General features: G+C 32.6%; 3 protein-coding genes across 7 annotated transcripts; all 3 read right to left on the reverse strand.

The window, feature by feature from the left end:
• Positions 1-2,929: 2,929 nt before the first annotated feature.
• LOC108809524 (uncharacterized) lies at positions 2,930-4,854 on the reverse strand. The gene is made up of 2 exons (XM_018581663.2): positions 4,282-4,854; positions 2,930-3,264 (listed from the first exon to the last, which is right to left on the reverse strand). Exons 1-2 carry the CDS (start codon positions 4,597-4,599, stop codon positions 3,118-3,120), a joined length of 465 nt encoding a protein of 154 aa, XP_018437165.1. The 5' UTR covers positions 4,600-4,854; the 3' UTR covers positions 2,930-3,117.
• A 1,834-nt stretch (positions 4,855-6,688) lies between these two features.
• LOC108806039 (protein GID8 homolog) lies at positions 6,689-8,473 on the reverse strand. Of its 4 annotated transcripts, XM_056990060.1 has the most exons (8): positions 8,318-8,453; positions 8,198-8,218; positions 8,103-8,117; positions 7,847-8,006; positions 7,666-7,772; positions 7,467-7,598; positions 7,161-7,317; positions 6,689-7,005 (listed from the first exon to the last, which is right to left on the reverse strand). In XM_056990060.1, exons 3-8 carry the CDS (start codon positions 8,103-8,105, stop codon positions 6,884-6,886), a joined length of 681 nt encoding a protein of 226 aa, XP_056846040.1. In that variant the 5' UTR covers positions 8,106-8,117; positions 8,198-8,218; positions 8,318-8,453; the 3' UTR covers positions 6,689-6,883. The 4 variants fall into 4 exon arrangements, with proteins under 4 accessions (XP_056846040.1, XP_018433559.2, XP_018433558.2 ...); XM_018578057.2 differs by lacking the exon at positions 8,198-8,218 and having other exon boundaries at positions 8,318-8,473; XM_018578056.2 differs by lacking the exon at positions 8,198-8,218 and having other exon boundaries at positions 8,103-8,197; positions 8,318-8,465.
• Positions 8,474-8,939: 466 nt separating this feature from the next.
• Positions 8,940-10,683, reverse strand: LOC108810207 (uncharacterized). Of its 2 annotated transcripts, XM_018582335.2 has the most exons (4): positions 9,913-10,683; positions 9,596-9,677; positions 9,397-9,501; positions 8,940-9,271 (listed from the first exon to the last, which is right to left on the reverse strand). In XM_018582335.2, exons 1-4 carry the CDS (start codon positions 10,017-10,019, stop codon positions 9,218-9,220), a joined length of 348 nt encoding a protein of 115 aa, XP_018437837.1. In that variant the 5' UTR covers positions 10,020-10,683; the 3' UTR covers positions 8,940-9,217. The 2 variants fall into 2 exon arrangements, with proteins under 2 accessions (XP_018437837.1, XP_018437836.1); XM_018582334.2 differs by having other exon boundaries at positions 8,940-9,501; positions 9,913-10,674.
• Between the last annotated feature and the right edge of the window lie 3,562 nt (positions 10,684-14,245).

Here is a 14,245-nt window from a genome sequence, read left to right on the forward strand (position 1 = left end):
TTTTGGGACAGTTGATAAATTGATATGAGTGAAAAAATAATACCAACTACCCTAAAGTTTTTAGCAAAAAAAAAAAAAAAAAACTACCCTAAAGTAGCTTTAGTTTTCATAATGACAAATAGTAATGGTGAATAAGCCCCATGCAAATTTCAATTTCTTGACTTTTGTTTATAATTACGTTAAGAAAGGGTAAATTTTCATAAAAATACTACCAACTTAATTTCGTTCAACTTTTTAATACTAATTTTTCTTTTTGCTACCAGATTTAATACACAAATTAATTCTCTTATTTTAATACATTTTGTTTTTTTTTTGTCAACTTTACATTTTGTTTTTCAAATGTGCTCATTTAATAATAAGTTTTAAATAAAACTTAGAAAATTAATCTCCAACATTCAAAACCAATTCTTAAAAAATCAATTTTTATTTTAACTTTTAAGAATAAAATAACTAAATTTTGAATAAAATAACTAATTTTTCCCTCAAATTCCACTTGTATTATGTTAGGTCAAGCCCACAATAATAAAATGAATTTTAGATGAGATCCATTCACATCCCTTAAAATTTTGATTTGTTACAACTTCTTAAAAGTGTAGATGAAAGTTCAAAATAGAAATAGTGTTGAATGTTGATTTCGTCAAAAACATAATTAAAGATCTAAAAGGTATATATATATATTTTCTAGTCACATGCATAACATGGTTTCAGATCTATACAACTCCAAACATGGTTCATCTCCCTTTTTAATTGTCATTGAACGTAACAACTTTTATAAACAATATCGAGCTTCCAGACAATAATTATTTTAGTATAGATGATACGTAAGCTCTAAGAAACATTTTGACAAAACTAAAGCTCTGTAAAAGCAGGTGATAGTTTAGTTCTGTGATATTATAATTCATGAATCCAAATATGGCTGACAAACGAGATTGGAGTATTTAGAACATCTGCTTTTAATAAGACAGATGTTAAAAACAATGATAATAACAAAGGTGAAAGAATATATAGGTTATGTCAGAGATCTGAGATCGTATTATATACCCTTATATATAACACTAGTTAGTAATATGCATCATTACACGGAGTAAAATAACTAATTAGATTATTTATTTTAAATTATAATAAAAAATACAATATAACTTTTTTAAATTAATATTCTATAAATTAATATATACTAAAAATTTATATATATAATTTTATAGTTCTAAATTGAGTATTTGGTTCAGTTAGTATATCGATAAATTAATAATATCTATAAATTAATAAAAAATTATAATTTTGGTGTAGTCTCAACATTATTAATTTATAGAAGTTTCACTGTATGTCATATATTTTTTCAAGTGATGAGCATTCAAATATCTGTTCGGATTTAGTTGATATATTCGGATTTCGGATTTTAATGTTTAGAGTTAGAAATTTAAATATGATTCAGATATTTACAATTTTTGGTTTGAATGTGTTTTGTATTTGGTTCGAAGCATTGCATGTTCAGTTTAGGTTCGAGTTTGGGTTCCTTTTTTAATTATGTAATTTTTTTAAAAAAATGCAAATATAATTAATCTTCAAAATCCAAAAGTAAAAATAATAGAAGATTTAAAAATTTAAATAATATAAGACCAAATACTAAAATTTACATAAAATAGTTTAATTATCATATTTGATTATTTTAGGTATATTCATATTAATTAGTATCTAATAGATATAAAATTTAAATGAACTATTATATTTAGGTATATAATTGTGTTTTCGGTATCCAAAATATTTTAGTTTGGATTGGATTCAGATCTCGTTATCCGGATATTAAACTTTAGATCCATTTGAGTACTTTATATGTTTTACTTTGTGTTTAGTATTACTTTCAAAGCAAGTTCGGTTTGGTTCTTCGGATCCAAATATTTTATCCAAATTTATTTTCTTCTACTAATATAAAGAAAAATAAATAAATGTAAAAATAATATGTTGGGCTTATTTTACAATCATAATTATTGGACCACACTTTAAGAATATCATTAAAATGGTTGGACGTGGTGTCAATAGTGTAGGGCAAGATGTAGTCTATAACCAATAACGTGTACTTTTACAAAAATATTTGGTGAATATAATAAAACACAATATAATTGAGTAAAATGGGTTAGAGTTGCCTCGGAAATAATGTGATCTCTTCACTCGATACATGAATTCTGTTTTTTAATCAATTTCGTGAATTTTCTTTTTTAAAAACTTTTTCTGTTTTCTGGTTTTTTCTACAATCTGATTATATTTCTAATTCTTTGTTTGATATGAAAATTATGTAAAGAAAAATAATATTTTGCTAAACTAAGATCTAACTTTTTGTGGTGTTTTTCATCTAAATTTTATTAATTTATAACCAATCATAATTATTTGTTTCTTTTGTATGCATAAACTTCAACCATGGTGCCAAGTTCGGCAAAATACAGAACTTTTAATTTCTAAAAACATTTTCATTCTGACATTTTAGTTGATGTAAATTTTAATAATTTTGTAGTTTATTTCTTTCAACAATTATATTATTTAGTATTTCTCTGGAGAGAACTTGAATTTACTAATACAAAAATTAATAATACGAAAACTCAAGAGTTAATTAAAAAAATTAGTGTATAAAAACATTAATTTGTCTGCAATATAATTAAGAAATTAGTGCATAAACACAATATATTTTTATTATTAAAATAATATAAATGAATGTGAAACTGACATGTAAACATTTTTACGTTAATGTGTGTGAACACATTTTGCAAAATGATTCTCCTTGATATATAAGGGATTAGACGAATCTACCAACCAGAATAGCATGTTACCACTTACAACATCTATATATTTCAAACAAGTTACTGCATACCGGGTTCGGGCTTAAAGATTGGACAGGGCCGACAATAAAATATTGCAGCACACTTAAGTTCAGACCGACAGTGAAAACACATTCATTCTCTCCCCTTCAACTTATTTTCTTGTAATAAGCATATGAAACTCAACAAATTTTAAAATCTGGCAAATCATAAATACATATATACGACGAGATACTCATAACAACCTCTAGTAATCTAAGCGATGAAGCTACAGAGGAACAAAACACTTAATAATGCAAATATAGAATTGTTAACATTCTTGAATGGAGTTTGCGCTGGAACTTTGAGTGTTGGACTTTGTGTGTGCAGGTGCGGGTACGGGTGCATGGTGAGCAATGAATGTAGGTACATTGTCTCCTGGCATTAATACCGAGACCCCTTTTGAGTACACCCCTATCTGGAGATCAAAGAAATTAATATCCAAACAATTTCATTGAGCAAATAAAAAGAGATCTAAACGACTAAACCTCTAACCGTGTTGGAAAAATGAAATGTATTAAGTTTCTAAGTTGATTGTAACAAAAGTAATTCAATTTTATTTAATTAGACCAGGACTTTAAACAATTACACATGTTTTGAATGATTCTAGTTCTGATCACTTGGTTGGTTCCGTATGAAAGTGTAATATGCCAACCCCCAAATGACTACCAAAAGTAGATGAGTTTTTAAGACAAAAGGATAAAGATTTAATCCCAATAACAGTTTTACTCAACAAAAACCCACTGTTTTTGAGTGAGATTTGGCGTTTCAAGAATCAAATCATCTCTCAAGCAAGTCGACCTACATTCATTCAAGTATTGTTAAGTTGATCCTTATTGCTAAAACTTGAAGTGCTGAGAGAGAAAGAGAATCTGTAATCTCTATGGAGCTATATTATTATTCCCAATTAGAAACATGTAAAATAAGAGGAAAAGGTCAGTGGGCCATTTTGTGCTCCAAGGAATGTTAAAGTCAAATATGGTAGAGACCACATTTTTTAGCTCCATACGCACAGAATCCACTTTTTCTTTCACACTCATAATTACTTGCAAACCAATCAATGCCAGAACAAAACTACACTTCTATCTTGCTTCCTTTTTCCACTCCTCTTTTGTCACTATGGTAAAAAAAAAAAAGAACAGAAATGATGACGAATCATTTCAAATTTTCAATGAATGCATCACCAAAAGTATCCGTGTGTGTATGCGTGTGACAAAACTTATGGTACATTGTGTAAAAGCATGTGTGTGGGTCAGTTTATTCCTATGAGTACACAAACCCTATGATGTTTTCTTGTTTTGCTTTTTGTAAAGAAAAAAAAAAGATGTTCAAAGCAGTTAAAGAACTATCTGGATCACACCCCTATCACATAAAAATCTAATAAAAAAAGATTTTTATATTGCGAAACTATAGAAATGAGAAAAAAAAAACTTACCTTGGGAGATTCGCAACCAAACTTCGAAAATGCAAGGCCATTGAGCCCCACCCGTGACTCTAGACCCGAAAGGACCTGTCCCGGAGAAGAATGTGAGTTATTAGTGGTGGTTCGAATAAGATTTTCGAAGATGGCCATGACGATGAACATTGAGATGAGAATGGCGGTGGCGATAAAACCAAAGGAAACAGCGTTGACTGGATCGTTGAACTGAGATCCCCATTTCCCCTCTTGTCGGATATTCGTTGGAGCTCCCACCGGTGGCCATTGATGGTTCTGATATAGTGACGTCGTTTTGAAGCTCTGTAGCTCTCTCATGTTGTTTGTTCTTGTCGTTGTTTTGGTATTTCTTGTTAGCTGTATTCACTGTATTTTGTTCTTGGCTCAGCCATGGCAAAAGAAGGGAGAGAGGGGAAGTAACTATGAGCGATGGGTGGGAGATAAAGTCAGAGAGTGTGAAAGCTTTAAGGTTTTTAAAATATTTTTAAGTGAACTCTAGTAGCTTTTTAGGGATACACACAGTGGCGGAGCCACATGGTGAGTGGGGGTGGCGGATGCCCCGGATGATTTTTATAAACTCTATGTAAAATTTTGATAATGATCTTCATGCCCCGGTTGATTCTTTAAAGAATTTTGATATGTCTCCCATAACATTCATCTCTAGATCCGCCCCTCGATACACATGTTCCCTTTTCTTGCACAGCATTTCTTGAAAATATTTTCAAAGAAAGAAGTGTTTATTTAAACAAATATTGAAAAATACTTTAGATTTAAACATACTTGCTAAAAGATGCAAAAATAATCAAAGAGTATTCTAAATATGAAATTTGTTTATTCCAAAAAATAATGCGAAAATGTGATATTAAATGAATCATGAATATAACATATTTCCACTTGATATTGTCTATCCTTAGGATATTTTCTATTAGACACAAAGTGTTCCACATCGGTAGTTGGAAGAAATCATTAGTAATATATAAGGTGGATGAACCACTCTTATTATAACCAATTGGTTTTAAGTGTGAAACTCATATAGCTTAACATGATATCAGAGCCCAATCCAAACAATCAAATCCGATTCACATCCAAAGTTGGTCTAACGATTCTTGCCCGAGCATTCCGAGATTGACGCTCAAAGAGCCATCATTTCGAGGGGACGTTTTAGACACAAAAATGTCTTACATCGGTAGTTGGAAGAGATCATTAGTAATATATAAGGTGGATGGACCACCATATTATAACCAATTGATTTTAAGTGTGAAGCCCATCTAGCTTAACATTTCCAATCAGACTCTAACTTTTACTCTAAAATTTAAATAGATTATGAAGTACAAAATGCTTCAGTTCAACTCATATCTTGGAATTCACTTCATTTATAGAATAATCTATTTTTTATTTATTTTTTACTTTATTATAAAGTGAAAAAATGGAATAAAGTTGAATCATTTTTACTTCATATACCATTTTACTCAATTCTTAAGAAAAAGATAGAATTTTACAGATACTCTTAGATCTAAATGGATCATACTTGAAAATTGTACTTAAACAAAGATTGAAAAATACTCCTTTAGCTATCTTATTCCAAATATAAAATGAAGTTTTATTTAGAAAAGTAATCAAAATCAGAATATGTGATACTCATAAAAGCCAATTGGTAAGAGAATGGGTTAGCCCATGTTCAACCTGATAAAGAAGGTGCGTCAATCTTTCGATCTACTGGGCCAAAGTCTCCACCAAACCGACTCATGAAACTCCTTTCTTACCGACAATTGACAGTCTACTATAGTATGGTGCAGTTTATATACCCTTAATAGACATGATAATTAATCCATGTGTGAACTGGTTTACATTATTTACATCATCCTTTTAATTATATCATCTGCTATACCTATTCTTCATCTCATCTTTGAAACCGTAATTTAACGCTCCACGACTGTCTGTAGTCTTTTTGTACCAAACAATGAACAGAGGAGGAAGAAGACTGTGTTGTGTTTCTTGAGTAAACAACGGCATAAAGAGTTGTATTTTAATGCTTTGGTGAGAACATGAGAGAGATGCTACAGAGCAAGAAACAGGATTTCTTTGGGTGGGGGGGGGGGGTTTCACTAACGAAAGACTTCATATTGGAAGTCAAGAACTGTCAAGAAGATATCAATGATTCAGAATAATCTCCACACTACAACACAACAGATGTGAACTTCCTCTTCATCCACAAGATTCAATGTTTGTCAGTGCCAGAAGAACAGGACCAACCTTACCGAGTTAATGGATTAAAAAAGAACCCTTACCGAGTTGATTTGTTGAGGAACAAGCCATCTCTCTTGTTCCTCCAAACAAATCCATATATTGAAACGAGCGAATAACTTCTTTCAAATCAAATGGGCACCATGCAGTGATTCATGGGATATGTTGACAATCACAACATTTGACTAGAGCGTATTATGTTCCCTTGCACATATCCTAAACAATTCCATCCAATGCAGAAGAAAAAGGGAAAGAAGAAAGCATTCGCTAATAAAACATAATGAACCTTGACTTATTGAAATTGAAATGGGAGAGAGGGCATATCATTTGATTGTTGTTCCCTTTAGCAGGTACAAAATTATTCAGACGGGTCTTGGAGCTGGCCAGTAGACAAATCATTGATGTGCGGATACACTGCTTTTTCATCCAGCTGGTTCTGAGCCCAAACCAGCATCTTCAACAAGCTTGGAAGTTTCGGATCTGTTTGTTCACAAACATTAAGTCGGTACATCAATATCATTTACTAGAAAGAATCTGAATGTTAATGATGCTATGTGATGCGAGTTAAGCTCTTTTTTTGTATGGAGACGATAAAAGCTTTTCAATATAGACAAAAGAAAACATGGAAAGTTTACCTTTTTCATGACTCTGGCTTGTAAGAATTGCTGCGTTCACTTCACTTGCTGTCTTAAGACGGTGGGAGATGTCGAGAAGATCTTTAACAGGACAGTTAGAGGCATCTTCAAAAACAAGCAGAGCTACAGTTTTTTCCAGTTCTTGCAGAAACGCTTGCTGCAGAAAGAACCGAACCGAACCAACAAGAAGAGTTAAAACCAGGCATCTTACACAGTCAAACGAGCAATATATATACATAGAAGCTTCGCATGTTAAACGCTATCTTCAACGAGAATCGAGTGAGCAATATAAAGAGAGATACTTACATTTTCTTCGCCACGTGGAGCAAGTTCCTCCTGAGCAAACTCCAAGGCTTCTTCAGTCTTGCCTTGACGAATAAGTTCAATCAACCTTTGCTGCTGAAGATGAAAGAAGAGCTCGGGGTTTGTGTCTAGTATCTGCAAAGCAAAGAAGGATCAGATAATATCTCAAAGAAGAAGAAGAAGAGAGTAGTGAAGTGAGTACCTCAGGATTCAAGTCATTAACTTTTTCAATAGCATCCTCGACATTGCCGTTTTGAACAGCCTTTTTAACAGCCATTCGATCAGTGATGGTTGCAAGATCTATCTCTGCTGTGTTTCCATAAGGAAAAAGAAAGATACTTTAACATGTAAAAGAAGAGTAGAAATGAAAAAAAAAAGGATACGTTTGGTGCCAGACTCCCTTTGGAACTTGTCAGCAGCTTCAACATAACCCTCAGTGACAAGGAAGTTCATGACGAGAGTGTTCATGTCTTCTTTCCTAAGCTTTACAGCGTTTAGCTTCTTCTCCCACTCTTCACGCGTTATCACTTTCTTCGATGTCGCCTTTTTTTTTACAACACATATCAAAATCAAAGTCAACGAACCAAAAAAAGGTTGAAGAAGATGGAGGGAGGGAGGAATCTTATCTATTTATTTTACCATATCGTCGTCGTCCTGATTAATGAAGATCCGAAACAGTGACATTAGAAGGCGAGTACGGGTCTCATATTTTGAATCTCAATTCAACTTCTTACCTGGAGAAAAAAAGACGATCTCTCTCCGATCGGAGTTTATTTCAATTCTCTTTAGCGATGATCAAACCAAGTTGTTAAGAAAGAGTGTGCGACTATTTTTTCTAAGGGAAGAAAGAGTACCTGAGAGAGAATCTGGCGAAACAAAGACGGTGATTCTTTCTGGAGATCTTGATTGCTTCTAGATTTCCTGCGAAACTTTGCTTCCCCTAATAATCTCGTAAAGAAAGTATTGTCGATTGAGAAGAGATGAGTATCTCTTCAGAGGATAATGTTGGCGAACCGTCCATGGACCGATCCGGTTCATACTATTAACGAACTCGGTTTCTTGCTTTGGTTATGTGTTAACCGGAAAGCATTGCTCCAATTATTGATTTGTTGAGATTATGAAAAGGGCAATTTGGCTAGAAAACCATAAAACATAACATATTTGCGTATCAATGCAACAGAAAATTTAATTAGGTATCCGGTGTAAACAGATGCGAGGAATTTACATTCCAGCCCCCATACATAATTGAAGACAATGACATTTTGTTTTATATACATTCCTGCTATGAACATAAATTCGAAAGTAAAAAAGCACGTGTTATCGTGTTGAAACATTACCATTCAAGTTCTGGATTTCTAAAACATAGTCCTTCAAAATGAGTACAATGACAAAGTAAACCCAACATTTGTATTAAGAAAATACAGTCTGATATGATCCCTAAGTGAATTTACACTATCTTTGGAACTGGTAAAAAAGTTTTATCATCTTAAAAAGGTGGCGAATTTTATAGAAACAGTGAGCATATTACAAAAGTTCAAGAGACAACATTACATATTGCACCTTCTTTAGCACAATGAGTTAAGACAATTATAAAGAACATCGAAAGAAAATAATTATAAGATAACACAAACATGTAAAGTCTGGAACAGTCTTTGTTGTAAACTATGATGTTTGGTGTTGAGTTTCTCGATATCCCTCTGTCTTTTAGTAGACAGCACTATCTCCCTTCTTTCATCAACCCTCCACAATCACCTTTAGAATAATGGAAACGTTGTATCAGCTGTTCGTGCGTATAATAACCAGCACCACTGTCAAATAAGAGTCTTGAATCAGACTGTACTGCTGGTGAGCTTCTGTTGAGCCTCTTCCATTCATGGTCATCTTCTCCAGTTTTGTGAAAAACAACAAAGCATGAAGAGGCAGATGAACTTACATTGTACTTCTGGTAACCAGAATCACCTAGCCCAAACACTGCAAAGCGAAGTCGTTGCAACCAAGAGTTTCCCAAGTTTTCTTTGAAGAAGAAAACTCCAAAGCTCTTTCAATAATTTAAAAAAAAAGACAAGGAACAAACAATAAGATACACAATAAACTAAAAGATGCATTATCAGTAGTGAAAATTGACAACGAACCTTAAAATAATCAAGAGAGTCTCTTTGCCCTGTAGTGGGTGGATACAACAAAAACAACAGCCTCCTCATGAGGTAAGCAACTCTGCAGCAAAGAAATGGCAACTTTCAAAAAGAATTATAAAGGAAAACACTTTTATATGTTAAGTCGAAATTCAATCAACAGAACCACTCAAATCTAAGAGGTGATTACTGGTATAAAGAGATCAAACAGAGGAATTGTAAAGGTTTCCTTAATATTAAGCAATCGATAAAGGAAGCAAACAATCTACAGAAGACAATAAGAAGCTATTAAAATCAAATAGATTCTTCACACATACTGGGTCGAATTCATCGATGGAGACGATAGAGGCAGGACAACCACGGTGTTCAGCTTCGCGGCCAATATGCTCAGCCGCATCAAGAGCGTTTCCCGTCTGAGAAGCATACAACAGGAGCAGCTTCTTCCTCTGCTTTTCTCCCATCACCGCCACAACCTCGGGGGAGGGTGATAGATGATAGGTCGGCGAAGATGAAGAGAGAGCGGAGCTGCTCACGAGAAGAGGAACCTCAAGCAGACGTCCACGATACACCTTGGGATGTCGTCGATTGAACTAGGCTGAGGTTCTCCGAGCGGTGAGCCTTAACACCGCCTTTATTCTAATCAGAGAAGAGAAGCTCAAAGGGACATTGAGACGAGCACAACCGAGTCGCATGGGTACAAGCATGACTGACGAGAGGAGGAGGAGGCAGTGACGATCAACCATCCTTACCGGCAAAAGCAAGAATCAGATCTGATCCGTTTGAGTAGCTAGAGTCGAATCAAAGGCTCCTTAGACTTTCTGACGAAACCACTCCTCGTCGGGTACTCCAAGGGAACCTCATACACATGAAGTTCCGATTTAGATCCACCATGGCGAAAATCCAGAACCCACAGCAAGAAAGAGAAGACGTACGAAGGAGAGGCTAAGAGAGATTAAAAATGAAATTTGAAGATTTAATTAACAAAATAAAGAATAACATCTAAAACCTACGGTTGCATAATTATATCTACGCTATAGGGTCATTTTTGGGATATCTGGATAGTTTAACAGTGCATAACCAAATACCTAAATAAACTTTTTTTCTTGTATATCAAGTGCAATTGCTCTTATGAAAATCATAATCCATGTCCAACTTGTCCACATTCATTTACTTTTGAATTTCTTCTTAAAATATTTCGTCTAGAGTTGGACCTTTTTTTATATATTAGATATTTTTTTGTCTATTTTCGAATTATTGCCTATTAACTTATATATTCTACTTTTCAGATTTCTTGAATAATACGGGTTTTTTGGGTCGATTGTAAATTATAAAATTTTGTTATAATTTTATTTTGATTGTGGTTTATTAGGAGATGTAAGGATGATACTATTTAAAAAATACGTTGAAGTCTTTCTTTTTTTTGGAATAACCTGGTGTATTCTGGCATCCACCGAAGTGGATCCAAACTAGCGGCAAGTGTCTATATCAGCCTACATTATCGGCTGGACTACGCCTCGGTCACCGGACGCTGGGAGAACCCAGATTTTAAATTTAACCTCCAGTGACCAGCGGGATTCGAATCCGGGTCCGTATTGGGGTCGAAGCTTCCTCAAAACCACTAGGCCGTCCTCGCTTGCGACGTATGTAGTTATGTTACGTGTGGATCGTGAGAAGGTGGAGATGTATACCTTATGTGATGATCCCAAGTCAGTGCCAGCTCTTGGGTATGGCAACCTTGGCATTTGCCATGGGTTCATGAGTCTACAAATTTTTCAGCGTTATTTTAAAGGCTCAACTTTTATCTTTTAAATTACCAAAAAAAGTCTAGAAAAGAATTTTTTTTCAAATCATCCAAAATTTTCAATTTATCAACTTTTGTACTAAAAGTTGTTAGAAGATCTTGTTAAAATTTATATAAATCAGAAATAATTAAACTCTTCTTACTCTTTTTGTTTATGTATTAAAAGCTATTTTGTCACAAATAAAGAAGATAAGATTGAAACTTAACCTATTGACTAGTTAAACCTAAAATTGTTTAAATATCTAGTTTTCTTTTAAATGAAAGCTGACAAATCCCCAAAATCGACACATAGTTAATCAGAAATCTATCCCTTTTGGTTAAGCATTACTTTTTTTCACGAATTTGATTACACATTGCTAAAGTTATACTTTCTTTTTCTATGAAGTAACTTCATTGAAATTAACTTAATAGGTGATTAGTTAAACTTTATAAAAAATATGTGATATCAGAGCTTAAATTTGTTCTAAAAACAAATAGACCACAAAGTTTAGTGTGTTTTCGCTTACTTGCTATCTTTCTCTCACTAATGTTAATTTACAAAGTTAATTTTGTGCCTTAGAGAATAAAGAGTGGCTTATAAAATCTGAAAGAACTGAATTCTTGAATAGAATTTGTCTTAGTTTTTTTAGTCGAATGATTGGTTACTACTCTCGAATCAATCACATAACAGTTTTATCAAACTCTGATCCAAGTGAAAAGCTACTAACCTTACCACACAAGCCCATGATAGGCCTGGTCTAGTAGTTACACAACCAAAACAATATCACCGCCGGTTATTTTTTTTTTTGTAAACTTGTATCACCGCCGGTTATATTCCCTAATTAGTACGCAACCACCTACTCCTCCACAAATCAGCCCTCTTTCCCACGTCTTAACTTTGAGATCCTTCTGTGAGATTGACATACCCAACGATTCTCTTACACGTTGAATACAGGTAGTCACTCTCCCACGCCTACAACCACAAAGTGTAGCTGCCAATAGCAGCTCTAACAATTGTCATTTACATGAATAAATGTAGCATCCAGCATAGGATAAAAGTAAATATAGATAATCATGTGTTTTTAGAGAAATTATCAACAAATAACGATTTATTATATTTGAAAGGATTAACAATCTTTCCGGATTTCGTTTTCAAATTTTTAGTCTCATGCATGCGGAAAATCGCCCAACTAACATATTAAAAACGAAAAAAATATTTTTTTTTGTTTACAATTGGATCATTTGTCTAGAACGATATTCATTGAGAATTTATTTAATCAGGGCCAGACTAAAAGATAATGAAAATTAAAAGAAAATGAAAATCTCACAACTCAAACTGATGAAGGTTGAAAGCACAAAGCTATATTTACCATTGTACATTTTTGAAATTTGGTTGACAAAAATCTATTATATTAAAACATGAACATGACATATTGATAAATATTATGTTCGACTATATATTTTATTTATTTAAGGAATCATCCTATAAAATTAAATTGATATTAGGATCAAATTTTCCATGAGATTCATAGTTGCAAATATGATTACGAGAAACTAATATAAAAATTAAAATATTCAAAAGTCATTTAAAAAAATGTACGCGCACGTTGAAATGACGGATGAAAATTTAGTACTTTTAAATAAAGGTTGGAAACCCAAAATTCTTTTATTTCTATTCAAGACTGCCTCTCTGTGAAATAAATATTCAAACATAAAAAGTGGATTAAAAAAAATTCTATCATAAGGTTTTGAAGTCTTTTTACTAAGCCGATCGGCTGGATGATTTTGAAATCCTTTTGAAACTGTTCTGATATAGAGACCTCAAGACTTGCTCTTGTCTAGCTCCCGAGTAAAATCCTTGTACATCTTTTCAACCAGTCATCATTCAACCACCTTTTATTAATCCCTTGCCTGCAAAACTTCCATCATATTACATTTCAACCATGACTTTCTTGTTTTGATAAAGTTAATTAATAGTCTATGCCTTCCCAAACACGCGAAATCAGTAAATGTATAAGCATTGCAGATTTATGTAATTTCTTCTAACAGTTAAAAATCATTAATCTAATCATTTTTTTTAAAATTTGAATATTAGAGTATTTTTTGTTTGATTTTTCATTTTGCTTTAGCAATAAATCTAATGTGAAGCCTTTAAAAAAACCAATGTGAAGGAGAAAAACGTTTAAGTGGATCTGGGCGTTAGGATCTTCGGATGGATTCAGAATGTTTTTTTCAAGTCCGGGTCCTAGTTAGATCTAATAGGTACATGTAAATTTTCGGTTTATTTTTTTTCTGGATTCGGATTGGTTCATTTATATAGTTAAAATATCTGTAAAATAATCATATTTTTCGGGTCCAAATCGAATACAAATATTTAAGATCTGAACAAAATATAAAATATCCAAATTCCATCAAAATTAGTCGAAATATATCATATATATTTAAAGATTTACAAAACAACTTAATATAAACTATTAATAGTTAAAATAAAATATTTTAAACTAAATTTTACATTTAAAGCTTCGTATTATTTTAAAATATTATAAAAATAATAATAAAAATTTCTAACAAAATATATTTCAACTAAATCATACAATAAAAAGTATATATAACAAAACACTCATAGTATTAGATGTACATGTTTTTAAGTCGGATATGAATATATTCTTATCGGATCAGGTTTATTCGAATTGATTCTTTCCGAGTCGTTTTTTTTATTTTGATTCTTTAGGATGAAAATATTTTAGATGTAATAGATATTTGTCAATTTTTGGTTTGGTTTTGTATCGAATATTTTAAGATCTGGAGGCACGAGGCAAGGAAAAGGATGACGGCACATATAATATTCACCATGCGATGTGCGTAAAAAA

Source organism: Raphanus sativus, chromosome 6 (genome assembly GCF_000801105.2).
Source record: "Raphanus sativus cultivar WK10039 chromosome 6, ASM80110v3, whole genome shotgun sequence".
NCBI lineage: Eukaryota > Viridiplantae > Streptophyta > Magnoliopsida > Brassicales > Brassicaceae > Raphanus > Raphanus sativus.